Source organism: Ictidomys tridecemlineatus, chromosome 5 (assembly GCF_052094955.1).
Source record: "Ictidomys tridecemlineatus isolate mIctTri1 chromosome 5, mIctTri1.hap1, whole genome shotgun sequence".
Classification (NCBI taxonomy): Eukaryota; Metazoa; Chordata; class Mammalia; order Rodentia; family Sciuridae; genus Ictidomys; species Ictidomys tridecemlineatus.
This window is the reverse complement of record NC_135481.1, coordinates 178,529,343-178,556,760: the sequence shown is the minus strand read 5'-3', so window position 1 is coordinate 178,556,760 and position 27,418 is coordinate 178,529,343. Positions and strand designations below refer to the sequence as shown.

General features: G+C 41.5%; 1 protein-coding gene across 1 annotated transcript; it reads left to right on the top strand.

The window, feature by feature from the left end:
• The first annotated feature begins 210 nt into the window (after positions 1 to 210).
• Edem2 (ER degradation enhancing alpha-mannosidase like protein 2) lies at positions 211 to 27,418 on the top strand. The gene is made up of 11 exons (XM_005329896.4): positions 211 to 407; positions 624 to 734; positions 2,717 to 2,756; positions 6,837 to 6,942; positions 11,684 to 11,809; positions 14,046 to 14,257; positions 16,724 to 16,865; positions 18,345 to 18,469; positions 21,417 to 21,561; positions 24,205 to 24,326; positions 26,853 to 27,418. Exons 1-11 carry the CDS (start codon positions 301 to 303, stop codon positions 27,351 to 27,353), a joined length of 1,737 nt encoding a protein of 578 aa, XP_005329953.2. The 5' UTR covers positions 211 to 300; the 3' UTR covers positions 27,354 to 27,418.

Here is a 27,418-nt window from a genome sequence, read left to right as displayed (position 1 = left end):
ATAAATGCTCAACAAACGCTAACTGGTAGCATTAAGACATTAACTGATAACAGTAGCAACAGCAGCCACTGTCTTGAAGACACGTTGCTTTCTGCTTCAGAGACTATATATCCCAAGATGCTCTTTGCCTGGGTTCCGCCACCATTGCATTCTGGGGCTTGTAGTTCGGAAATGAGTGGCTGATTTCCCAGCGCGCAGGCGTAGTGCCGCTGATACCCGGAAGCGCCAGAAGCAGCTCCTAGGATGAGCGGGTGGCGGTGGCTGCAGCTGCTGCGGCGGCATTGACAGGACACGAGCTCTATGCCTTTCCGGCTGCTCATCCCGCTTGGCCTCCTGTGCACGCTGCTGCCCCTGCACCATGGTGCGCCAGGCCCCGATGGCACTGCGCCCGACTCCGCTCACTACAGGTGAAGGGGGCCAGGCTCTCACCTTCCATAGTAGGGGAATGGGAAGCGCGCACTGGGTCCCTTCCCGTTCCTTCCATCCCAGGACTTGCTTGGGTCCTCTAGGTGGGCCTTCGGTAGAAATCAGCTAGCGATTTCCACTTCCTGCCCTATTTCTTGTCCCTTTTCTCGCCTTTTTTGTTCCAACCCCACTACCTTATTTCTGGTCCCCGCCACCAGGGAGCGAGTCAAGGCCATGTTCTACCACGCCTACGACAGTTACCTGGAAAATGCCTTTCCCTACGACGAGCTGCGACCTCTCACCTGTGACGGACACGACACCTGGGGCAGGTAGTGCCAGCGGAGGGGCACGGAGGCGGCCGTGGTTTGACAGTCCCGGTCCCCTGCGGGCGGGTCAGCTGGGTCGGGTGATCACGAAAGCTCCCAGCCGGGCTGCACTCCCCACAATGCAGACCAGCACCTCTAGCAGCGCAGAAACGTCCTGATTAGCCACAGCAGGCCAGGCCTGACCTGTGGACCCAGGCTGAGCGGTAGCAGGCACCAGCTACAAGGACTCGGGCAAATTTCTGGAGTCATAGGATATCGGAGAAGGGTTCTAAGAGTCAAAAAACCCAACCCCTTATTATAAGTGGACAAACAGGTCTAGAAAAGGATGTGAGTCTCTCAAAACGTAACAGCCTCTGTATTTGATGCTCTCTAATAACTGAAACACACTTTCCCATTTTCCTGATGTCACGGTTTCTTGTCATTGATAGTTTAGCTCCATATGTCACCTCCTTAACATCAGCTTCCCTAACCACACCCAGTTCAAGACATTCTTACAAATCACCTATTTTCTTTGAAGCACTGATCTGATACTGTCATTTTCACTTGTCTACTCGTCTGTCTTTATCATTTCCACTAGAATAAACATCTGTTGATAGCTGGAATTCTCTGTCTTGTTCCTTGCTGAGTGAGGAATTGTTGCATTAACTGAAGCTGACATTGATGGAACACTGTGCTAAGCATTTTACTGTGTCATCTTATTTAATTCTCTTAATACTCCTAGGAGTTAGATGCTATTATCCTGTTTTACCAATACTTATAAATGATAACATCCCCTCCAATGTTAAGGACTAGAGAAGTTAATAAACTCAGAAATTGTGCTGATTTCACTTTTTAGTTGGAACATAGAAAATACAAACGAATGAGTAATTCAAGAAGTACGAAATCATAAACAATAAATATCTCTCATACTTTAGAACTCCAACCACAGTTTCTTTCCTGTATATCCTTCCAGAAATATTCTTGGTTATGTGTACATGTGTATCTTTTTAGAATTAACTTTAAAAAAATATTTAGTTATAGATGAACACACAATATCTTTATTTATTTTCATGGGGGGCTGAGGATTGAACCCAGTGCCTCACACATGTGAGGCAAGCACTTTACCACTAAGCTAAAGTCCTGGTCCCTAGAATTAACTTTTGAATGGTGTATTTTCCATGTAATAGGATACCTCCATTTTAAGTGTATAGTAACCACCATCACAGTCAAGATACAGAATGCTGCTGTCATCCCAGAAAGTTACCTTGTGTCCCTTTATAGTTAATCCCTCTACTATTACTGACCCTAACAATAACTAATCTGCTTTTTATTAGTACATCATTTTGAAATGCAGATGGAAACATACTATAACACTATTTGTGTACATTGTCTTTTTTATTTAACAACACTGAGTATCTTTTTATTGGCACATAGACCTCCTAGTTTATCTTTTTGATAACTTCATACTTTTGTACCACAGTTTGTTTGTTTGTTTGTTTGTTTATTTAGTTATTTATTTTTGGTGGTGGGGATTGAACCCAGGGCCTTGTGCTTGCGAGACAAGCACTCTACCAACTGAACCATTCCCCCAGCCCCTGTACCACAGTTTAATTCATCACTCTTCAACTGGTGGACATTGAGTTCTCTCTGGCCTTTCACTGTGCTAAATAATACTGTCATGAACATTCTTAAACACCTATGTGCACTGGGGCTGGGGTTAAGGGGAACTCCTAGATGCAGAATTGCTGAAAACCCTGTGGTTTCAGGTGCAATCCTATACTGCCTCCCCATGGTAGTCAAGAATGTCAGAAAATATTGGAGATGTTTAATTACAATTGAGCTATGTCAGCACATCCTTTCATGCATTTAGAAGATTGAGGATCCTAGCAATTTTCCCTGTTGTAAATGAGGAAGGCAGAGGTACCACCATGACTCAGTTTGGGGGGATCTGATCTGGGACAGCCAGATATCTGTGTTTGAATTTCTTTCCTTCTGGCCTTTTACAGTTTTTCTCTGACATTAATTGATGCTCTGGACACCTTGCTGGTAAGTATCTTGTCTATTTGTGTTCCTCTTCACCATTGCACAACCAACTTCCTTCCTCTTTTGGCTATTGGTAAAAAGTGACTTCCTCTCCTGGACTGTTCGTCTCTGAATCTGAGTTATCAGGCTCTGGCTACGCACGTAGAAGGGAGGGAATGAGTTCCAATTTATTCAGGTTCATTTATTTACCAAACATTTATAGAGGGTCTATGATGTACAGGGGCCTATGATAGGCTTGTATAACTCTGTGAGGAATACAAGACCTTGACATTCTGCTTATTTTTAGAAGTTTACATTCATCAGCCATGTCAATGATAGTAAGGTAATAACAGAAACTAGTTACTGTGCTATGTGTGGGGCTTATGCTGAGTACCTTACATGAATTACCTTGGTTAATCCTTTCAACACCTCATGAGATAAGCACTTTTACTCCTTACAGAGGTAGAGTGCTCTCCTAATGTGAGGGCTGTCAGCAAGTGTGAGGCACTGGGTTTGATCCTCAACACCATATAAAATAAAATAAAGATATCATTAAAAAAAGGTAAAATGACTTGTGCAGGATATTCAACTATTAAAAAGCAGAGCTAGGACTTGATCTTGATTCTTTATGACTCCAAGACTTGACTATCTCTTCCTTTCAAAAGGCTACAAGAAGCCAGGTGTGATGGCACATGCCTATAATCCCAGCAGCTCAGGAGGCTGAGGCTGGAGGATTCTAAGTTCGAGGCCAGCCTCAGCAATGTAGCAAAGCCCTAAACAACTTTTTTTTTTAATATTTAGTTTTTAGTTATAGGTGGACACAATGTCTTTATTTTACTTCATGTGGTGTTGAGGATCAAACCCAGTGCCTCACGCATGCTAGGCGAGCACTCTACCTCTGAGTCACAACCCCAGCCCAGCCCTACACAACTTAATGAGACCCTGCCTCAAAAGAGTAAAAAGAACTGGGGATGTAGCTCAATAGTAAAGTGCCTTGAGTTCAATCCCTAGTAACAAAAAAATAAAAAAAATAAAAAGGCCACAAAAAAGGATTTAATAATTTTCCCCCTATATTACTATTTCTGGTTCTCTGTCACCTTTCTTATTTTTATATACTGAGTATTTATGTGATTGTGAACTCTACATAGATGTAATTTAACTTATTTTTTCACTTAATGTTAATTTGTGTGTGCTTACCCATTTATGAACTGAGGGCCAGCACAGTGCTGAACTTGGAGTTATCCTGGTGATGTTAAACACACATAGCCCCTGTGACCCTCGCGTTTGTGATGTTAGCAAGGGAAACAAAAAAAAAATCAAAGAATACCTTTAAAGAATGTATAATTACAAATTAAGGTGAGTGCTCTATAGGAAAGGTGCACAGTTCTATGAATGATCATAACAAAATAACATGATCTAGATTGAGGTGGTTGGGAGAACTTCCCTGAGCAAGTGAGATGACACTTGGTTGAGATGTGAAGCAGGAGCAGGTATTGGCTGGGGTAGTGGGAGAGGAAGAGTGTTCTAGATGGAGGGAATACTCCGTGCAAAGGCCTTGTGGCAGGAGAGAGCATGGCAAGTACAGTAAGTTGAAGGAAGGCTAGTAGGGCTGAGGTGTGGAGAGGAAAAGGAGGAAATAAAGTGAAGCTGGAGGGACAGATGGAGACCAGAGGGTGCAAAGCTTTCTTCACCGTGTTAAGGATTTTGATCTTTAATTTGAAAGCAAGGGTAAGCTAATGGAATTTCTTAAGTAGAAGGCAGGAAGTGGTGAGATTTCTATCTTGAGATCACTGACTGCAATATGACAAACATTTGTCAAGTAATTGCATCATGAGCTGTGTTTGACGCTGTGGGGAGATTCAGGAATGAATGACTCTTTTGCCATGCAAATATTTTATTCATGTGTAAATAAATAGATGCCCTAAGAGTTGTGTGGATAAAGTGCTTGAGATCTTTTAAAGGAAGGAGAGGTTAGAGGAGGAATTAAACACTTCCTAAAGTTAGGTAAGTAGGGATAGGTTGGACTTAGAACGGGATGATATAGAAGCAAGTGATTTCTTGCAGAGGGAACAGCATGTCTGAAGTCAAGAAGTTGAGAAATAGTTAGTACAATTTTACTGAAGTAGATAAGGCAGGCTATATGAAGATGAGCTGTGAGAGATGTGATCAGAAAGAAGGCTGGGTCCAAATCACAGACGATCTTGAATGCTGGGATGGTCAGGAGTGTTTTGTTTGCAAGTGACAGAAACCCGATTCAGACTGATTTAAACAAGGAAATTTACTGAATCAGGAAACTGTAAAGTCCAGATACACCCTGGCCTCAGACCCAGGTGGACCCAGACATGAAAATGATGTCATTAGGAGTCTCTTTTTCCATCTCTTATCTCTGCCTTCTTTACTGTTGTGTTTCCAGGTTCTTTGTAAGCTGGCAGGATCGCTCCACTCACATCCCACTCGGTTAGGAAACTGTGTGGAAAGAACCCTCTCCCATGAATTTTAGGGACTGAGAGTTTATTCAGCTGGTTTAGATCACCTGCCAGTCACTGAATCAATCACCTTGCTAAGGGATATGGTGATGTGGCTGGCCCAAGTCAGGTACCAACCCACTGCACAGCTGGGGTCATGGGGTCAGTCTCCCATACCATAGGAGTGACTGTGGGAGAGGAGCAATTTTTTTTTTAAGAGAGAGAGAGAGAGAGAGAGAGAGAGAGAGAGAGAGAGAGACTTTTTTAATATTTATTTTTTAGTTTTTGGTGGACACACATCTTTATTTTATTTTTATGTGGTGCTGAGGATTGAATCTAGCACCCCACGCATGCCAGGCGAGCGTGCTACCGCTTGAGCCACATCCCCAGCCCCAGGAGTAATTCATTAAGGGAAAATCAGGATACTGTTATCAGAATAAAAGGTTCCGAGATTGCATTTGGCTAAGAGTTGTGTGGATAAAGTGCTTGAGATCTTTTAAAGGAAGGAGAGGTTAGAGGAGGAATTAAACACTTCCTAAAGTCAGACAAGTAGGGATAGGTTGGACTTAGAAATGGGATGATATAGAAGCAAGTGATTTCTTGCAGAGGGAACAGCATGTTGGGTTAAAGAAAGAAGTAAAAGGAAGTCTGGGGCAATTTCTAGCATTGGGTTAGCCACCCAACTATAGTGTTAGAGATCCAGGCTCTCTATAGCTTTCCACTCCACTCTACCATCATTCATTTATTAGCTTTCATTCTCATACTCTGTGTCTCAGGATGGACTCTAGCTGCCATGTCTCCAGAAATCTCTGCTTTCAAGACAGAGGCAGAGTGAGAGCCATGCCAGCTGTGACTGTGTATTATTATTAAGAAAACAAGCTTTCTCAAAGATGCCCCCAGTGGACTCTGTAAGGGTCAGAACTGACTGGATAATATAGTCACCTCTAGTGGCAAAGGAGGCTGAGAAAGTGAGCATCTTGAGTTTCAACTTCTCTGGGGGTAGAGAAGTTTGGGGACCAACCTGAAATGTTTTCCTCAAGGTTGAATGTGACAAGAGAGGGTTCAAAACAGATGCATACTGCAGTTGTCAGGCTAAGGCTTCCTTGCTAAATCTGCATTCTTTATGTTGTATCTATTTAAGTGGATATCTAATGGCTCTTGAATTGGTACCTGGGAATTTACTTAACTGGTCTCTCAATGTTAGATTTCTGGGTGATTTCTAGCTCTCATTGTTCTTTTCTCTGTCACCAGACTTAGGACAGAAACTGGAGGTCTTAATTGAATAAGCAAGGGCCACAGCAGCATAAGATTCCAAAATTTGGCTGGGTCTGGTGACATGTGCCTTTAATTCCAGCAGGTTGAGAGGCTGAGGCAGAAGGATCACAAGTTTGAGACCAGCCTCAGCAACTTAGCAATGCCCTTAGCAACTTAGTGAGATTCTGTCTCAAAATAAAAAGTATAAAGGACTGGGGGTATGGCTCAGTGGTTAAGCACCCCTGGGTTTAATCCCTGGTACCAAAAATGAAAGAAAGAAAGAAAGAGAGGGAGGGAGGGAAAAAGATCCCAAATTCTGAATCTAGCATCTTCAGTGCCTTCATACCTGAGAGAGCCTCATGATCAGGTTTCTGTTTCCTTCCAGATTTTGGGGAATGTCTCCGAATTTCAAAGAGTGGTTGAAGTGCTCCAGGACAATGTGGACTTTGATATAGACGTGAATGCCTCCGTGTTTGAAACCAACATTCGAGGTGAGGGCTGCCTTTCAGGGTCTTTGGAAGAGAAGAGAGTATGGAGTTGCCTCTATGTAAACCAAGAGGTGGTAAGTAGGATCTTTAGGATCCACCTGGCCAGGACACTTGGCCAAAACCAGTGACTGATAGAGCTCTTCTGCCTCCTGGAGGGTGGTGGTTTGTATGTAGAGAATGTTTTGGAATCCCTCTTTAGTTTCATACATGAAAATGAGCAGCAAATGGAGAAAAGACTAGAAGGAAATAGACCAGAATCACATATATAACTTTGATTTGGTACTATGTCCAGGCACAGTGACACATGCCATAATCCCAGCAACTCAGGAGGCTGAGATGGGAAGATCAGAATTTCAAGGCCAGTCTCAGCAATTTAGTAAGGCCCTAAGCAACTTAGTGAGACCCTACCTTAAAATAAATAAAAAGGGTTGGGGATGTATCTCAGTGGCGAATCACCTCTGGGTTTAATCCCTAATACCCAAAAAAAAAAAAAAAAAAAAGTAATCCCTGCCTTTCTTAGAGCTTATTTTCTATCAAATAGAACTTCCTGTGCTGATGGAAATGTTTTCTTTTTAAAAAATTATTTTTTTAGTTGATGATGGGCCTTTATTTTTTATTTGTTTATATGTGGTGCTGAGAATTGAACCCAGTGCCTCACACATGCTAAGCAGGCACTCTACCACTGAGCTACAACCCCAGCCCAATGGAAATGTTTTCTGTCTGTGTTTTCTGATACAGTAGCCACTAACCACTGGGCTTTGTGTATTTGAAATGTATCTATTGCAACTGAGAAATTGAGTTTTCAATTTCATTTAATTTTTTGAATTTTTAAATTTTTTTATGGTACCAGGGATTGAACTCAGGGGCACTTGACCACTGAGCCACATCCCTAGCCCTATTTTATATTTTATTTAGAGACAGGGCCTCACCGAGTTGCTTAGGGCCTCACTTTTGCTGAGGCTGGCTTGGAACTTGCAATCCTCCTGCCTCAGCCTCCTGAGTCACTGAGAGTACAGGTGTGTACCACTGCCCCTGGCTCAATTTCATTTACTTTTAATGAACTTAACTATCTTTAGTCACATGTGGTTAGTGACAATTGTATGGGATAGTGCATGTCAAGGACATTTATTTCCAAATTTGGCTGCCCATAAAAACCATTTGGGACCTTTTAAAAAGTTCACATGTCTAGAACCCACCTAAGCTTGATGAATTGGGATCTCTGGGTTGGGTGCTAGAATCAGTATTTTAAGTAGACATCCAGTGATTCTTGCCAGACTATTACAGCCCTTATCTACTGTGACCTTCCAAACTACTAGTTTAATAGCTATCACCTCTGGTTGACAGAATTATGTTTTTTTTCCTCCTTATTTGGTATATTTTCTGCAATGAAGCAGTGCACATGATACATAAAAGTTTTTAAAAAGAGAAGAAAGTATGGGACTGCCTGGTATAAAATCCTGGTGTAAGATTCAGAGCTGAGTTTGATACTCTGCTTATTGCTGCATCTTACAACTTCTTAGCCCAATTTGTCATCTGTAAATGAAGATCATCCTTATGCCTTTGTTTCTGATGTGAATATAATTATACCAACATTTTTTTGGTTGACATTTGCCTGGTGTACCTTTTTATATCCTTTTACTATCAATCTTTCTGTAGTTTTAGGATTAGGTACATTTTTTTGTAAACAGCATAATATATTTTGTTGATTCATCCATTCTAACAGTCTTTTAACCCAAGAATTTTATCCATTTACATTTATTGTATTTTTTGATGCATTGGTACTCATTTTTCTAGAAAGTGCTATTTGCCCCATCTTCTCTGTTCCTTTTTTTCTCTCCTTTTTCATGCCTTCTATAGATTGACTTCCCCCTCATTCCATTTTTTCTTATACTAATTTAGAAATTATGCATAACATCTAACTTTTTAAATAATTTTCCTAGCAAATATAGAAATCATAACTTGGTAAAATCTAAAGTTAATGAAACTCTTTATTCTCCCCCAGGATAATATAAAACCTGATTCTGAGGACACCCTGACCTTTGTTCTATATAGTTACATATTTTAGTTCTTTGTTTTAAACCCTCTGAACATTGTTATTGTTGTTCTCTACAGTTGATTTCTCATATGTTCATCACTATTTTCACCATCTTTCCTTCTCATATCTTAGGACTTAACATCTGTAATCCCTTATCTTCTAACATACTTTCTTTAGAATTCCCATTAGTGCAGCCATGTCCTTGGCAAACTTTATCAGCTACTATATACATTAAAATGTCTTTATTTCCCTGGCTTTGTTTGGTCTTTAGGGGATATTTTTGCTGGTTATTTTCTCTTAGCACTTTGAAGCCATTTTTCCTGATTTCATCATCATCAAGAAATAACCTGACAGTACTACACATTATTTTGTTTTAGATAATCTGTTTTTCTTTTTTCACTTTCACTTCCCCCTTCTTAAATTTTTTTTTAAATTTTGAAAACCTTCAAATATAGATAAAAAGTAGAGAAAATAGTACAATTAAATGACAAACTTATCACCCATATTTTATCTATATGATATGGACTCTGGTTGCTTTTAAGAGCTTTTATTTCTTAGGTGTTTTGCAGTGTTAGCATGATGTAAATAAATGTGAATTTCTTTTTATCATCTTTGTTGGGATTTTTGAGTCTGAGAATTGCTGTTGTTTCTTTGAGAAATTTTTAAACTATTTTTAACTATTTTTTTTAACTATTTTCTCTTCAAATAATGCCCCTCCCCTTTTCTCTCCATCTTTTTTAGAAACTCCTACTAGATATACTTTACTATATTTTCCAAGTCCTTTTTTTATGTTTTAGGGAACATTTTGTCTTTTTTTTTTTTTTTTTTGATCAAACTTGTGATCCTCTTGCCGCAGTCTCCCTAGTCATTGGGATTAAGGGCATTAATTACCACATCTGGCAACATTGTGTATCTTCACATTGCATTTTGGATAATTTTTTTGGTCTGTCTTCAAGTCCACTAATTTTCTCTTTAGCTATATAGTATCTGCCATTAAACCTAACCTGTGATTTTTAATTCAATTATTATATTTTTAGGTCCTTTAAAAAATTTTTTTATTCTAATTTGTTATATATGACAGCAGAATGCATTACAATTCATATTATACATATAGAGCACAATATTTCATATCTCTGATTGCATACAAATATATTCACACCATTTGTATCTTCATACATGTACTTAGGGTAATGATGTCCATCTCATTCCACCATCTTTTTTACACCTCTTTCCCCTACCTTGGTCCTTTTAAAAATATACCTGGTCATTTTTAGTATTTGTGTATTTATGTCTTCCAACCTCCTTTATTTCTTTAAGTATATTGCATGCAATTATTTTGTGTTTTATATCTGATAATTCCAATAGGTGAAGTGTTGGTGGATCTTGTTCATTTTTGCTGGCTGTTATTTATAATGCTTTATATATTTTGTGATTTTTAAGTTTGATTTATTACATTTCATTCTATGTTCATTTCCTAGACTTTATCTGTAGGATTCTTAGAGGCCTGGGATGAATGTGGGTTCTTCCAGATATAGTTTTTGTTGATTTCTGCCATTTGGCTGGAGTCACTACCTACCAAAACTCACATTATGCTAAAGGTTTGAGGTTTTCTAGACTATCCAGTTAGTGTGACTTCAAATTGTAAAACTATGAGTACCAGATTTCACTGGGATTTTTATGTTAGTTTTTTTTTCTTTAAAAATTTCCCCTTTCTTTTATTTGGCACCAGGATTTGAGGCATCTAATTTTCCTGTGTAACTAGGAAAGGTATGCAGGGTCTATTTTTAATTCATTCTTACACACATCTTTCAGATCACAACTATATGTGGGGGCCTTTTATCTGACTCCCACTTTGGCCAGGTCCTGCCTTTGTCTTCCGTTCTCTTTCTGTCAGGAGGGGAAGACTGAAGCTCAATGTCAGAGCTTAGTCAGAGGGTCATTCATTATATCTATTTAACCATATTTCTAGACACAAAAGACCTTTGTGTCTTTTCGTGAGTTCTAAATATTGCATAATAAATCAAAATAGATAAATTAATGAATTAATAGATAAGTGAAGGTAATAAATACCTTTTTCTCATTGTGCTATGTGTAACAGGCAGTTGGGAGACTGAATGACAAAGTAGAATGAGCTTAGACTTTGGAATCAGGCAGACATGGCCTTATATCCTACTAGATAGGTGGCCCAGGCAAAGTCACTTTGCCTATCTGAATCTTAATATCTTCATCTGAAGAAGGGATGACAGTACACTGTTCTTGGTACATAGTAGGGACTTCAAAAGATGACCCTTGTTTCCGTGACCTACCAAGAGAAGAAACTGTAAACTTCACTTGTGGGACTAGAGGATAGACTCATTGACTAGGTGGCCCTAATTCCTTCTAGACTATCCAGTTAGTGTGACTTCAAATTGTAAAACTATGAGTACCAGATCTCACTAGAGTTTTTATGTTTTGTTTTGTTTTGTTTTTCTTTAAAAATTTCCTCTTTCTTTTACTTGGCACCAAGATTCGAGGCATCTAATTTTCCTATGTAACTAGGAAAAGTATGTAGGGTCTATTTTTAATTCATCCTTCCACACATCTTTCAGATCACAACTTTATGTGGGGACCTTTTATCTGACTCACCCCAACAGAGTGGTGAGGTTTAATTCGCACAAGAGAAAGAGTGGTCCTCTGGCCTGTAACACTTGCATTTTGTGCCGTCTATAGTGGTAGGAGGACTCCTGTCTGCTCATCTATTGTCCAAGAAGGCTGGGGTGGAAGTGGATGCCGGATGGCCCTGTTCTGGACCTCTCTTGAGAATGGCCGAGGAGGCAGCCAGAAAACTTCTCCCAGGTAAGACCACACAGCGATGGGGGAGACATGAAGTCCAGCATGCCCCACTTCCCTTGCTGGAGATGAGAGTGGTAATGCTGATTCGTGTCCTAGTGTTTTTTTTTTTTACTCAAATACTCTATATCCCTACTCCTGAGCATCTACCGTAGAAATCAGGAGCTTTCTGAGTGTTTTAAGGGCTTGCTGGGGTTCTGGCTCAGGATGGATGATCTGACCTCATTACAGTCGGCAGGCATGGGCTGAAGGCCAGCCTGGCTGGTAAATGGTTTTTAACCCTTATTTTGAGCCAGCCCTTTCACCCCCTTCCAGGCCCATATGCTGCTGGAATAACAGAGTTCTGGGTAAGATTCATGGTCTGAGCATTAGAAGCCATGGGTTCTAGATCGGCTCTGCCAGCTAACAGTTTGACCAGGCTGTCCTTCCTCTCCATGGTTCAGTTTCCCCTCTGTCTGGAAGTCATCATTCTTGCCTCCCTACCACACTGGATTTCGGGGAGGCCAAAATGAGATCAGATGGCAGAAAGTGCTTGGAGAACCTTAAACACTAAAGTGAGAGGGATTTGTTTTGTGGCTATGCTGTGTCCAGGGCTGCAGGCCAAGCCTCAAGTGTTTGGGTCCAATGGGGCAGCCACACTGGGCTCGGCAGTGTCAGCTGGACACTGTGTTCCTTTCTGGGCGTAGTAGAGGTCTAAGGGCTGTTCACACCCAAACACATCACAGTGTTCTTTCCGCCAGCTCCTAGGCCGTCTCATTTGTCCCTTGTATGCAACGGTTGCTTGCCTCTCATGCTTGAGAGGGTGAGCTGGATTCGCATCTCACTCGTGGCCCATGGCTCACCGCCGGAGTGTCTCCTCGCAAACATCATGTCCTGTGTGATTCATCCCTAGAGGAAGCTGCCTTGTTGCCTTTTTTTTTTCCTTGTCATTTAAAAATTATTGCATTGAGAAATATACATATTTAAAAAAATATTGAGTAATTATAAAGAAAGCACTGCTATATCTACACTTCAACTCAAGAAGAAGGGTTTTGTTACTTTCTTTTTAATACTTCCTTCCTTTTCTAAAATATTTCTTTGGGTCCTTTTTGCTTGTGACTGTCATTCTCCCCACTTGCTGCTTGTGCCTGCCAGAAAACAAGTTTCTTGTCTACAACAAAGTTGCTGGACCCTGTCAACTTTGTTCACAGTTTGGTGACCCAAGGCTGCTGCTCTGAAGTTGTTTGACCTTCTGGCCTGGAGAGGAAATCTCTGCCTTGGGCTGATTTCAAGTTCTTGCCTTGAATCAGAAGGCACAGGGTGGGGTGGGCAGAGCATTGGGCTGAAGCTGTTGGGGAAGTCTGGGCAGGCATTCCCAGCCCAGCTCTGTTTGATTTTCCGTGTGATCTTTGGCCGAATCACTTCTTTACAGGTGTGATTTTCCCCACCTGTAAATTTGAGGGTCAGACTCTATCAGTGAGTTTTATGTTTCAGTTTTTGAGGATTGAGGATTGAACACAGGGATGCTTTGCCACTGAGCTATATCTCTGTCCCTTTTTATTTTTAAATTTGGGATAGGGTCTCACTGAATTGCCAAGGCTGGCCTTAAACTTGTGATCATCCTGCCTCAGCCTCCTGAGTCACAGGGATTATGGGTGTGTGCTACGACACCCGGTTCTTTCTTTTTTTAAAAAAATAATTTTGCCCCTAAATTTTTTATTTAAGCAGGAATCTCAAACTGGTCCCTTTGGGACTTCTTAGAATCTACTGACCCTACTGACCCTGTTTCATTTGGTCAGAGTAGTGTTTTAAAAAGTTTATGAGTGGCTTCTATTGGGGCAGGCCCTTGTCCATGTGACACAAGCCCCACTATTCTCTACAGCTTAAACCTTGCCTGCTTTACACTGAGTTACCTGCCTGGCCTTGGAAATACACAGTGGGAAAAATAAATAAATAAAGTAAAAGTAGATCTGCTGTAGCTGAAGTGAGATATGTGGAGTGTGGCAGCCTGAGCACAGTTTACTCCATGCCGGCATCACAGGCAGGAGCCCCAGGGTTGGGCAGAACAGTGTTTGACAGCAGCTGGGGTAAGTGGCTGCCAAGGGCCCCTCAGTTGTGACATTTGTCCTTCTCTCATTCACACTCTAGCAGATCACCTGGGAGAAAAAGAAGGAAGTGCAGACTGAGGTCTCAAGCTTCAGACCTGTATCAAAACCATCCCTACCTCCTTGCTCTTGTCTGAGTCACAAATCTGATTATTTAGCCTTTCAGACCCCCACTGGCATGCCCTATGGAACGGTGAACCTGCTGCATGGTGTGAACCCTGGAGAGACCCCTGTCACCTGTACAGCAGGGATCGGGACCTTCATTGTGGAATTTGCCACCTTGAGCAGCCTCACTGGTGACCCTGTGTTTGAAGATGTGGCCAGAGTAGCCCTGATGCGCCTCTGGGAGAGCCGGTCAGATATCGGGCTGGTAGGTCTGCTGCTGCCCTTCCTTTGTGAGTCAAGTGTGCCAATTTAAGACCCCCTACCCCTCCATTTACAAGGTCTCTGAGCAACAAGTTATAGTCAAGTCAGAGGAAAATTAGGGTGACCCTGGGAATGGCCCAGGACTTGGGCTTAGGACATCAAAAGTAGACCAAAACTGCCATTCATATTGTGGCTCAGAAGGGAAGACAGCCTGAAAGCATATCTTCTGCCTGGGAGAAGGGCTGTGTTAAGCTTAAGCCTTTGAACTTCTCTGATTTCTAGGGAGCCATATGCTTCATGCCCCTGGCTTAATTAGTGGCCATAGATCATCAGCTCATCTAGCTCTTATTTTTAGTGTCCATCTATATTTGTAAAATTGTGTTTCTTAGAATACCAATGTTAAGAAATATTGAATGGTTGCTCTGTTAAAAAATCTTTAAAAAGGTTCCTGGTCAATTAAGTTGACCAGTTATATGAAAAACACATTTCTTCCTTTATGCGATTCTTAAATATGGTACCCTCTTTTGGGAAGGTAATAATGAACATAAGCAGAATGAAGATTATGGAATCCAGGGGTAAATTAACTGATTTGACTTCACATTTCCCAAACTTATTTGACCCCAGGACTTCCCTTTTCCCTTCAATTCCACTTAACACAGGGAAATTTAACACACTTTGGATCAGATGACTACTAAGGTGGTTTTCAGCTCCTTAACAGGATATTCTAGTGAACCTAACAATAATTGAGCCAAAGCTATTCAAGAAATAACACTGGATTTAGACAGAACTAGATTCAAGCCCTGGCCTTGATAAATCGAAACTCTGTGACCCTAGGCAAGTCGTTTAACCTTTCTGGTCCTCAGTTACTTCAGTAGTAAGTTAATGTATTAATGTCTGCTTTGCTGAGTCATTGTGATTTCTAAAGACTGTATTTGAAAGTGATTAAAGTATAAGTTATAAAAAGTTTGATGCTAAGTCAGCTTGAAAAATGGAGTTTATTTGACTAAACTTCACAAATCCCTTAGGAAGGTACCATTCTGGAGACCTAGAGTAACTGCCTTAGTCTAACACAGGCAGCATTTCTCCAGCCCTGGGACCATAGTGACCTCTGTTCATGCCCTGCCTTGACCCTTTTTATTTCTGTGCACATTGACCTGTCTTCCAGCAGCCATCACCCATGTCCTTTTGCTGGCGGGCTTTTACTGGTGCTTGGAGCCTGCTTTGCTTGCCTTGGCTGAAAGTACCAGAACTTAATGCTACCCTGGGGCAGTTCTCAACCAGTGACTGATACTGATGGAAGTTTGTGGATAAACATTCCATTCCACCCCCTCCTACCTTTGGGTGAGATCACTCCAAGGCACATACATGCTCTACACTGAATCCCAGAGCTCCCCAGAAGGACTGAGCTCCAGTTCCCATGAGGAAACTTGCTCCATTGCTCAGCCCTTAATAGGCTGCATCCCCTTTCCTGACTCCCGTGCTCTCTCTTTCCTTCTCTCTGGTATTTTCAGGGACTCACATCATATCAACTGTTTTCATTCTCCCTTTCTGAGGGTCTGCCCCAGGAGGACCCAAACTAATGCGGAATACATAGTAATTTCTTTTTAATTGAGTATCTGATAAAGTTATTACTTCCAGGAGCATCTGAGTTATTTGAAAAACACATTTCTTCCTTTAAATCTTTTAATATTTATTTTAAAAAGATTTTACAGTTACATGGCTCAAAATTCAAAGGATCCAGCCAGGCACCATGGTGCAGGCCTGTAATCCCAAGCAGCTCTAGAGGCTGAAGCAGGAGGATTGTGAGTTCAAAGCCAGCCTCAGAAATTTACTGAGGTGCTACACAACTCAGTGCGACTCTGTCTCTAATAAAATATAAAATAGGGCTAGGGATGTGGCTCAGTGATTGAGTGCTCCTGAGTTCAATCCCTAGTACCCAGAAAAAAAAATTCAAAGGATCCAATAAAAGTACCCAGTGACATTGATAAAGTTCCCCCTGACCCCTGTCCTCCGGCTATCCAGTTCCTTTTCTTCCTGAGTTAATTTATGGAAATATATGAAGAATGTGTCATGTCTTTAGACACTGGAATCACACATGTCTAAAGACATGTGTCAACGTCTTTAGATACTTTAGGCCAAGTGCTCTGAAGTCTGACACAGATTGGGGGAACAGCAAGTTCTCATCTCTCACTCACTCTGGGCAGGGCATAAACACTCCAAATTATTTTTCCTTTTAATTTTTTTGCCCAGTGTATATAATTACATCCTCATAAATGTGCATGAGATGTCTCTCCACTGTACAGATGTGCAGGACATCTGGCCATGTTTCAGCTTTGTCGCCTTCCCCTATAACCTCTGTGTCTCCAAGAAGTGCTGAGGTGCCCACCTTGCGTTTCACTGGGCTCTCAGGAGTAGATATAGCCTTCTTTGGTGTTAGGTCCTCCCTTGGAACCATGTGTTTCTCTCCTAGGTTGGCAACCACATTGATGTGCTCACTGGCAAATGGGTGGCCCAGGACGCAGGCATCGGAGCTGGTGTGGATTCCTACTTTGAGTACCTGGTGAAAGGAGCCATCCTGCTTCAGGATAAGAAGCTCATGGCCATGTTCCTAGGTAAAAGGGGCAGGGTAAGAGGGCTTTTTCCTGTCTTTTCCTATTGATGTGTGGTTTATTTGTAAACTTTCAATTAATTATTCCCAAGTGCCTACAAAATCAATTCAGAATGCCTGAGTGTGCATTTGAAGGCACTGTGGACTTAGACCTTCCACTTGCTTGCCCCATGCACCTGCTCGTGCCTGCCTGCTTACTTGCTCGCTCGCTTTCTCTCTCTCTCTCTCTCTCTCTTTCTTTTTTGTCCCAGGGATTGAAACCAGGGGTGCTTAACTACTGAGCCATATCCCCAGCCCTTTTTTATATTTTATTAGGGCCTCACTAAGTTGCTGAGGCTGGCTTTGAACTCATGATCCTCCTGCCTCAGCCTCCTGAGCTGCTGGGGTTACACCATGCTTGATTCCTTATGCCTACTTACAAGAACCATGCTATTCTCTATACATGTCCCAGATGTCTTATCCCCTGGCCATTATACATACTGTTTCCTTGGCCTGGATATTTTTCCTACCCTCATATCTCCAAATTCTATTCACCCTTCAAAGCCCAGCTTAAATATCACCTTGCCCATAAAACAGTTTGATCCTTTCTCAGAATACAAAGCCTTAAGCATCTTTCCTGTAGTTACCTTTCATCAACAATTACAGGTCTGTTCAGTGTAGAGCCCATGCCTTTTTCATCTTTGTTTCCCCCAGACCTTTGCATAAGACAAGTTAAGAGATGATTCCCTGCTGAATAAGTGCATTTACCTTCCAGGTCCTTAGCCACTAATAATAATGATCTTGGGGAATTCTTGGGCACCTAGTAATAATTACTATAGCTACTGTTCATTTGTTCAGCAAGTATTTATTAGGTACCATTAATGTGCCAAGCACAGTGTCATGCTCTGATTATGTCTATTTCACTTAATCCTTACATCAGTCTTTTAGGTTATCTCATATATTTGCATATGTATTTGGCACTTTGTTCATTCAGATAATATTTGTTGTGCATATTTATTATGCACCCTCTTAGTGTTAGGGATTCTACAGTGAACAAAACAAAGTCCTAGAGCTTATGGATTTACAATCTAGGGAAGGAGTAAAAGTTCAATTTCCCACTGGATGTCAGCTCCATGTGAGCTGGACTTTGTCTTGTTTACCACTGCACACCTAGTAGGTACTTAATGAATATTTTAGTGAATAAATGACTGGAAAATCCTACAATGTATATAACGTTTCTTTCCCAGTTTTAACAGATAGTAAAACTAAGGCTAAGCAGCGAAAGTTTGCCCAAGGTCACAACTAACATGTGGTAAAGCCAGACCTGGAATTTGAGCCTGGATATTTGACTCTAGAATCTGTGCTTCTTTCTAGTCTGTTTGCCTTACTGCATCTTTGTTCCCATTGAGGCTAAGCCATCATACGATCTCTCCAAGTATAAGTCCACACTTCCATTGTCCAGACTGCCTTTTGTCTTCCTAATCACCCATTTTCTGTGGTGCAGAGTATAACAAAGCCATTCGGAATTATACCCGCTTCGATGACTGGTACCTGTGGGTGCAGATGTACAAGGGAACTGTGTCCATGCCGGTCTTCCAGTCCTTGGAGGCCTACTGGCCTGGTCTTCAGGTAGGAATGGTCAAGGATGGTGGTCATTTTTCTGTAGAATGACAAAGCAAGCTCATTTGATACAGATTAAATATACTCCTTAGGTTGCTTGACTACATTTTTTATGGGGAGTGTGTGGGGATGAAATAGAAACCTAGAGTGAATTACAGAGGTACACAATTCTGCCAAGCTGAATTTTCCAAGGGGAGCATGAAGGTGTCAGGAACTGAACTTCAAGGTTGCATGTCTTACCAGCTACAGTCATGTAGGCAGTGTCTTTCCAAGCCAGTAACAGCCATTTCTCCAGTGGGCAGTTCTGTCAGGTATCTTTCCTTGACAATGGGCCTGATCATGGTTGTTCTTGACAGTCTGATAGAGTTGCTGATGGAAGGGCATTGAATCTTACCCACTATGTATGCCAAGATATTACCTATACCAAAATGGTTTATAGTCTAGGTGGATTTGATTTTTTTTATTTTAAGAAAAATAATAATGCAATAAATGATAGTAATTTGAAAAGCACACAAGGGAATATGGTGAAAAGTAAATGTTGAGCCCTTACCTCACTACCCCTGTTCTGTTTTCTATGAATCCTTCCAGAAATCCATAGACATCAATATGTGTATATTTATATCCCCCTTTTTCTTTAAATAGATAGGAACATGTTGTATTCTTTGGTACTTTTATCTTGTAGATCATTTTTTATTGATACGTATGAATCAGTTTTACTTTATTTTTAAACAGCGGTAAATATTCCATTGAATAGATAGACTGTGATTTATTCTTCATATATTTTGAATGGATGCATTATACTTGTACATAATGTTGGTGTTTGCTGTTAAATATACTGCTAAACTGTGATTCTTTTTTTAAAAAATATTTATTTATTTTTTAGGTGTAGATGGACACAACACAATGCCTTTGCTTGACTATATTTTTTATGGGGAGTGTGTGGGGATGAAATAGTAGCTGGCAATAAATGTTTCACAAAATGAAAAAAGTAGTTTAAAGATGTTAAATTTGTTATATTTAGTAATTTTTAAAAAATGAGATAGGATTGCTATGTTGCCCAAGCTGTCCATGAATTCCTAGGCTGAAATGTTCGCCTTATCTCAGCCTCCCCAATACCTGGGACTATAGGAATACACCACTGTGCCTGGCTTTACTTAGCAAATATTTGAATGCCTACTGTGTTTCAGCCATGTCCTTGTGAAGTTTGTGAGGGGTAGACACAAAGAAAAATTAAGCACACATACAGTAATACCTTGCAATGTAGGAAACAAAAAAGAAGCTGAGGTAGAGGATACCATCCCTGATGGGAATGTGCTTTAGATAGGTGCCTCTGAAGCAAAGATGCTTAATCTCATACTTGAAGAGCAAAGAAATCAGATTGGGGCATGATGTTCCAGGACAAGAATAGGTCATGTGTAAAGGTCACAAGGTAGGAAAGAGTTGGGTGTTTATCAGAAACAAAAATGCAATATGGCCACAGTCCAGGGAAGAAAAGTTCAGTCACTGGAAGGTCAGCAGTGACCAGATTGTGCAGGACCTTGAGGGCCCTAGGGAGGTATCTTGGCTTTATGTTAAGCCTAGGGGAAGCCCTGATGGTTATTCTTGACTATTTTGGTGAGCCTGGATTAAGGAGGGGCAGTGGTGGTTTCATGGAGGAGGACTTTGAGGTCATCCCATTCAGTGTGAGATGCTGTGACCAGGTGATAGCTCTGGAGATAAGGGCAAGTCTCAATGTTTTGGAGATGGAATTAGCAAGAGCTACTGAGGAATGGTTGTGAGGGAGGAGGGAGGAGCCCAGGATGACCACAAAGTTTTTGATCAGGGTAATGGGTAGACAGTAGGGCTATTTAGTAAGAAGAGACAGAAGCAAGAGTAGAGAGACAAATGGGGAAAAGTGAGGAAACCAAGATTTACTTGGGAAATGTCAAGTTTGTTCTGTCTATGAGACAGGCAAGGGAGATGTCAACATCAGCTATTTTTCTGTGAACTCATAGTAATATTAGCTACTTAGCAATGACTAGGGAAATTACAAATTCCCATATCTTCTCATCCAGCAGTCCTAGTTTTGAAAATTAATTTTACAGATGCATTTTGCATATATTTTAAATGACATATGTACAGAGGTATATATTGCAGCAATTGATTGTTACAGCACATGGCAAAAGATTGGACCAAGCCAAATGGCTATTAATAAGGAAATGATTACACTTTGGTCTAAGAAATAGAATATGAGGAGCTGGGATTGTGATTCAGTGGTAGAGTGCCTGCCTAGCATGTGTGAGGTGCTGAGTTAGATTCTCAACATTGCATATAAATAAATGAAAAAAATAAAGGTGTGTCAACATCTGAAAAAAGAAAAAGAAATAGAATATGATGCAACTGTATAGATATGAGGAGGGCACTCTCTATGTACTTGCCTGAAAAAATCAGGATACATTGTTAAATAAATAAAGGAAGGTGTAAAATAGTATGCCTAATTTAGACTATTTTTAGTGATGGGAAAATAACATGCTCATTTTTTGCTTATGTTTGCATAAAGAAACTCTGGAAAGTTATATAAGAAACTAATCAGAATGGTCATCTGTTGAGCTGTGGGGTGAGGGTGAAAGCACAGCCAAACTTTTCCTTCAGAATTTTGAACCAGCTGCCAAAATAAAAACTGCTGGTAGCTAACATTGACCGTGAAGTTTCAGGGACTTAATACATAATCTCAGTTCTTCCCAACAATGCATGAGGTAAGTATTGAATTTTACATCTTACAGATGAGGCTCAGAAAAGTTAACTGTCTAGCTCAGGATTACAACAATAGTCAACAGCAGACTCAGGGTTTGATTGGTGGCTTTTTTTGCCCCAAAGACTTTACTGTGTCTTTTCCCTGAGCTTGTTATATGTGGAGTTTTGTCTGTGGGTTCTTAGGCTGGCATTTGCCTACCTGACCACTAGGTCTCTCCCACAGAGCCTCATTGGGGACATTGACAATGCTATGAGGACCTTCCTCAACTACTACACTGTATGGAAGCAGTTTGGGGGACTCCCAGAATTCTACAACATCCCTCAGGGATACACAGTGGATAAACGAGAGGGCTACCCACTTCGGCCAGGTGAGTAGCATCTCTGGCCCATGGTAAGGTCTGGTTCCTCACACCCTAATCCCTCACAAACTCTTGCAAGGCTATTTTTTTTTTCCCATTTGATCCAGTGTCTCTGGGTGGTTTTCCTACTAGGCATTATTCATCCCCATATTTTAGGTATAGACACCCATAAGAAGGCTGAAACGGTTTGTCCAAGGCCAAGTGCAGAAGCTGAGACTAAACCCAAGTTCTCCTGGGCTCTTCCAAGCTTAGGGGAATAGTGAGAGGAAAAATGCCAGATTGTCTCCTTTGGAGCTTCTGCCATCAGGATTTCAGAAGCCCATGCAAACTTCCCAAATCAGTGGGTTGAGCAAATTATGCTTCCATAGTACAGAATGGTAAAACTTTGGGATGGACCTCAGTATCATGTAGTCTTGACCACTCTCATTTGGCAGCTCAGGATCAAGGAAGAGACCACACACACTGGACATTGTCTTAAGTTTCTTGACATTTCTAATGTCCTCTGATTCACTAAAGGAAAGGTCAACACTTAGGAGGGAGGGAAAGGGGGACAGAGGCAGGAAGCTTAGTCAGCACAGTCATTCCCACCCCAGTAGGTTACATTAACATCATCTTAGGTGCTTCCCACCTGAATTGCCTTTGAGCCATGGAACAGGACTTCCTAGTGCTTCTTCCTATTCTGCCTTCCTCTGCCGCAGTTTCTTCCTCCTCTAAACAAAATGATTATTGTAGGACCTTAGTACAGTGCAGAAGGAGTTGTAAAGGGCAAACAGCAGTTGTAAAGGGCAAATCAGTCACTTTGGAATCCTCAGAAGTTGCTGTCCTTGGTGTTTCCCATACATTTGTTGCCATGGCTTTATTTATTTATTTATTTATTATTTTAAGAGAAAGTATCCATCATGTCTAGCATTCCCTATAGAAGAAATGATCAGAGTTTGGGCCTAATGTAAGATGTAGACTCATGCAATCTTAGGGTTAGAGGAATCTGAGAGGTCTTCTAATTGAAATCCTCCTGCAGTAGCCCTGTCAAGTTATTATCTAATCTTTTCTTAGTTGCCACCAGGGACAGGAAGCTCACTACATACAGACACACCCTGTTCCTTTTGCAGGACAGGTTGGCAGGAAGGCATCAGTGGAAAATAAGGTGCCACTGCCAGGAATCCAGGAGGGCCTCAGGCCAGTCACCCTTCCTTCCTCAAAACAATAGCACATGGGAGATAAGATAGAACCTTGTAACTGGACTGGCCAGTGCACTGCACTCTGATGCATACCTATGATCGCCAGTGTGGAAGCACAGAGCCCAGCCTAATGGCCTTTGAAGGCCTTAACCTCCTATACAGGCCAAATCTAAGTGTCAGACAGTTATCCTTCTCCAGAGTTGTCTGGGTGATGTACAGAAAAGTAAAACAATAGCTAGCGTTACTTAGATCCATGTGTGAGGAAGAGGAAACAAGAATGGCCCTGATCCAGCCAGGTGCTGGAAGCAGAAGGGAGGCCTCTCATGAGAACACTGTCTTTTCAGTCTGAGTGTTCATCGTCCAGTAAGTGTGCCCTATCTGTATTGCAGAATATAAGCAATTGGATTAGCAGTTGTCTCCATGTGGGGGGAGGGAAATGTATGAGAGAACTGGGGAGGTGGGCAGTTCTGATGAGCTCAGGAGGAAACAGGAAGAGAGAAGATCAGGGAGATATTGGTGGAGGAGGAAGAGTAGTTATTTCCTCTAAGAAAAATAGGTGACTAAGTAGAAAAGCATATTGAGCTGTAGTTTCTACCCACTGAGACCATCCTCAGTGAAAAGTCAAATCTTTCTTTTCTAAAACAGTTGTTCAGGTATCTGAAAACAATGAACACATTTTCCTGAGTTTCTATCCCCTCAACTCCAAGAATAAATATTCTCATATAGATCCTTTGTTGGCTAATATCTATCTCAAAATAGAGCTCATGTTTGAACATACACTCCTGTTGTCAGGAGTAGGATAGGGCAAGACTGTCACCTTGGGCACAGTGAATTGGGGACTACATCTTTGGTAGGTTGAGATTGGTGCTTAAATGTCTTAATTTTCATCTTTTTATCTGTCTTGACTTAGCAAGGGCCTCAGAATAACAGGCTCATACTCTTCTTTTAAAATTTAGGGTTAGGTTGGGCTGTGAGCAACAGAAAGAAATAGCTTAATCAAGATACAATTTCAGCCAGGTATGGTGGCGCACGCCTGTAATCCCAGCAACTTGGGAGGCTGAGGCAGGAGGATTGTGGGTTCAAAGCCAGCCTCTGCAAAAAGGGAGGCACTAAGCAACTCAGTGAGAACCTCTCTAAAAATACAAAATAGGGCTAGGGATGTGGCTCAGTGGTCGAGTGCCTCTGAGATCAATCCCCAGTACCAAAAAAAAAAAAAAAAGATACTTTCATTCTCTTTCATATTCTGGTTGTATATGACTCTCTATGTGGATGGGAGCCCATGGTCAGCCTTTGCTGGTCTCCACTGAGCTTCCAGCTTTGGGAGTATAAGCTCTCAGTAGATATCCCATGTTGCTCTTAGTTGGGGCCTTATATACAAAGAGAGAGGAGTAATCCTCTACTCCCTTTCCTGAGTGGGCCCCAAGCCATGCCTGCTCAGCTACTGGGTGAGGAAGTTCTGCTTTGGACTTTGCAGAGCTCATTGAGAGTGCAATGTACCTGTATCGTGCTACGGGGGATCCTACCCTCTTAGAACTTGGGAGAGATGCTGTGGAGTCCATTGAAAAAATCAGCAAGGTGGAGTGTGGATTTGCAACAGTAAGTGCTTCCTGAGCCCAACAATTGGGAAATATTTCCTCTTGCTGCTATAGAGCCTCTTTAAGGGTGAAGCTTTGGGAGTGCTGGAACATTAGTACTGGAGGGGACCTTAAAGATGGACATAAACTAGTGAACATAGGAGCTAAGAGCCTTGCTAATAGTCATGCAGTTAGTGGAGGTGGAGCAAAGATTGGTTACCAGAGACCTTGATCCTCTGCCATTGGCATTCCCTCTGTACCCCCTCTGCACCAGAGATCCTTGCCTGTCTGAATAGGTTACTTTGTAATGTGAGTTTCTTGGAAAGTTTTCTTTTTCTTTTTCTTTTTTTTTTTTTGTATTTGGGATTGAACCCAGTGGTACTTAATCCCATCCCCAGACCCTTTTATTTTTTATTTTGAGACGGGAGTCTCACTAAGTTGCTTAGGGACTCACTAAGTTGCTAAGACTGGCTTTGAACTTGTGACCCTCTTATGTCAGCCTCCTGAGTCTCTGGGATTACAGGAGTGTGCTACTGAGCTGGACTTCCTGGAAAGTTTTCTGAGAGAGTTTATAAAATGGATTTAAGAAGGAAAATCCTTACTCCCATAGCTCTGTATCCAAACCTGGGGCCCTTTAACAAAACAAGCCTGCTGATCTCACAGATACTTATTGGGTATCTTTTACTAGGCCCTAGGGTCATAGTGATACAGAAGGACTAGCTCCTACTCCTATGGAGCTTGCATTTTAGTAGGTAAAACAGTAAACATATCTGTGAGACACTAAGGCCATTGTTGGCTAAAGTGGAGTGAACAAGGAGGAAAGTGGGTCCATAGAAGATCCCAAAGGAAGACATGGACCATATCACAGCAGGCCTCACACGAGCCATGGGAAAGAATTTGTATTTGGGTCAGTTTGGAAGGAGCCTTGGTAGGAGCAGGGCCATGATTAGATTGGCATTTTAGAACTATTGCTCTGACTGCTCTATGGAGAATGGATTAAAAGGGTCAAGGTTGAGAGCTGGGTCACATATCCTTATAGGACCCAAACAATCATTACAGACACATAAAGTTAGATGTTTAGGAAAATAGTCTGGAAGAAAATTCCCTGAAAATTATACAGAGTTTGTGTGAAGCTATAGGCTAAAAAATGCACATATATAATTTTTTGGCAAAATTCATAATGTAATTTTATTGTGTAAGTAAAATGTGGATTCCCATTTTGAAAGAGAAGGCCTATATACTTAGGGAGAAAATAAAACAGTGATATATTTTGGTTTCCATAGTGTTGTTTCGTGAAAAACCAGAAATAAGCCCATTGGGGTTTTCTTAGAAATGTTAGCCATATTTCCATGTAAATAAGCCTCTTGGAGGTCTTCCAAGGTGCATGATGGGAAAAGGCATCTGATCTTGTCAAACAGGGCAAGAAAATAAGTCTTGGTGCATATATCCCTAGAGTCAGGTTTTTTGTATAAGATTGTTGTCCATTGAGAATTAAATTTTGTTTAGCCAGGCATAGTGACACATGCCTGTAATCCCAGCAGCTTGAGAAACTGAGGCAGGAGGATCGTGAGTTCAAAGCCAGCCCCAGCAACATAGCAAGGCCCTAAGCAACTCAGGGGGACCCTGTCTCTAAATAAAAATACAAAATAGAACTGAGGATGTCGCTTAGTGGTTGAGTGCCCCGAAGTTCAATCCCTGGTTCCAAAAAAAAAAAGACTTTTGTTTAAATGCATCGCTAATTCTGAGAAGCTAAAAAAATATGTTCATAGCAAGTCATCTTACTCATCTATGACTGTAAACTCAGTTGAAATTTTCTAAAATAGTCTCTTTGTTATTGACAATAGCAAAAATTTGGTACCCACGGTGATGCCCCAAGGGAAGATCTAAGTAAATGATGAGACATTTTAACAATGAGATATTATGCCAGGGCAGGATATAGGACATTAGAGATTATCCTGTCATGTAGGAATATGGGAGACCTTTCCGGGGAGGCAGCGTCTGAGCAGACTTGAAGGAAGTGAGGGAGCTAGCTATGAGGGTACCTAGTGGGAAGAATATTTTTTTTAAAATATATTTTTTAATTGTAGATGGACACAATATCCTTATTTTATTTATTTTTATGTGGTGCTGACGATTGAACCCAGTGCCTCACACATGCAAGGCAAGTGCTCTACCATTGAGCTACAACCCCAGACCAAGAATATTTTTTTATTAAATCTCATACCTAACATGAAGGACCTGGTAGCCATGGTAAGGCTTGGGTTTTTAGCCTGCATGAAGTGAGGTATCAGCAGAGGGTTATGAAAAGAGGAGTTGCAGGTAAGACTCATGATACAACTATACTGTAGGGTAAGAATGGAAGCGGGGAGCAGTTGGAAGCTATTGTGATAATCCAGGTGAGAGGAGTGGGCAGCTTGGAAAAGCTAAGTGAGTCACGTAAAGGCTCTCAGCTGCTTAGTGGCCCAGTAGGGATTCTTAAAGAGGATCGCATGACCCTTACTGCCAAACTGTGATGCTGTCTGACTTGCTTCCTTCTCCCACGTGGCAGATCAAAGATCTTCGAGACCACAAGCTAGACAACCGCATGGAGTCCTTCTTCCTGGCTGAGACTGTGAAATACCTCTACCTTCTGTTTGACCCCACCAACTTCATCCACAACAATGGCTCCACCTTCGATGCTGTGATAACCCCCTATGGGGAATGCATCCTGGGAGCTGGAGGCTACATCTTCAACACAGAAGCCCACCCCATTGACCCCGCTGCCCTGCACTGCTGCCGGAGGCTTAAGGAGGAGCAATGGGAAGTGGAAGACTTGATGAGAGAATTCTACTCTCTCAAACGGAATAGGTCAAGATTTCAGAAAAAGAGGATGAGTTCAGGGCGCTGGGAACCCCCAGCAGGGCCAGGAACCTTTTCCTCACCTGAAAACCATGACCAGGCAAGGGAGAAGAAAGCTGGCAAGCAGAAAATCTCGCTTCTCAGCTGCCCTAGTCAGCCTTTTACCTCCAAGTTGGCCTTGCTGGGACAGGTTTTCCTAGATTCATCATAACCACTGGATGATTTTTTTATTTTTATTTTTTGAAACTATAGTAATAAATCTGATTTTGGCTATTA

What these genes read in the sequence shown, in the direction of transcription:
- Edem2 (XM_005329896.4), top strand. Translation starts at nt 301, where the DNA reads ATGCCTTTCCGGCTGCTCATCCCGCTTGGCCTCCTGTGCACGCTGCTG. An exon ending in GTTTGAAACCAACATTCGAG is followed by an intron (nt 6,943 to 11,683) that starts GTGAGGGCTGCC and finishes TGCCGTCTATAG; the next exon opens with TGGTAGGAGGACTCCTGTCT. An exon ending in AGCCAGAAAACTTCTCCCAG is followed by an intron (nt 11,810 to 14,045) that starts GTAAGACCACAC and finishes CTGATTATTTAG; the next exon opens with CCTTTCAGACCCCCACTGGC.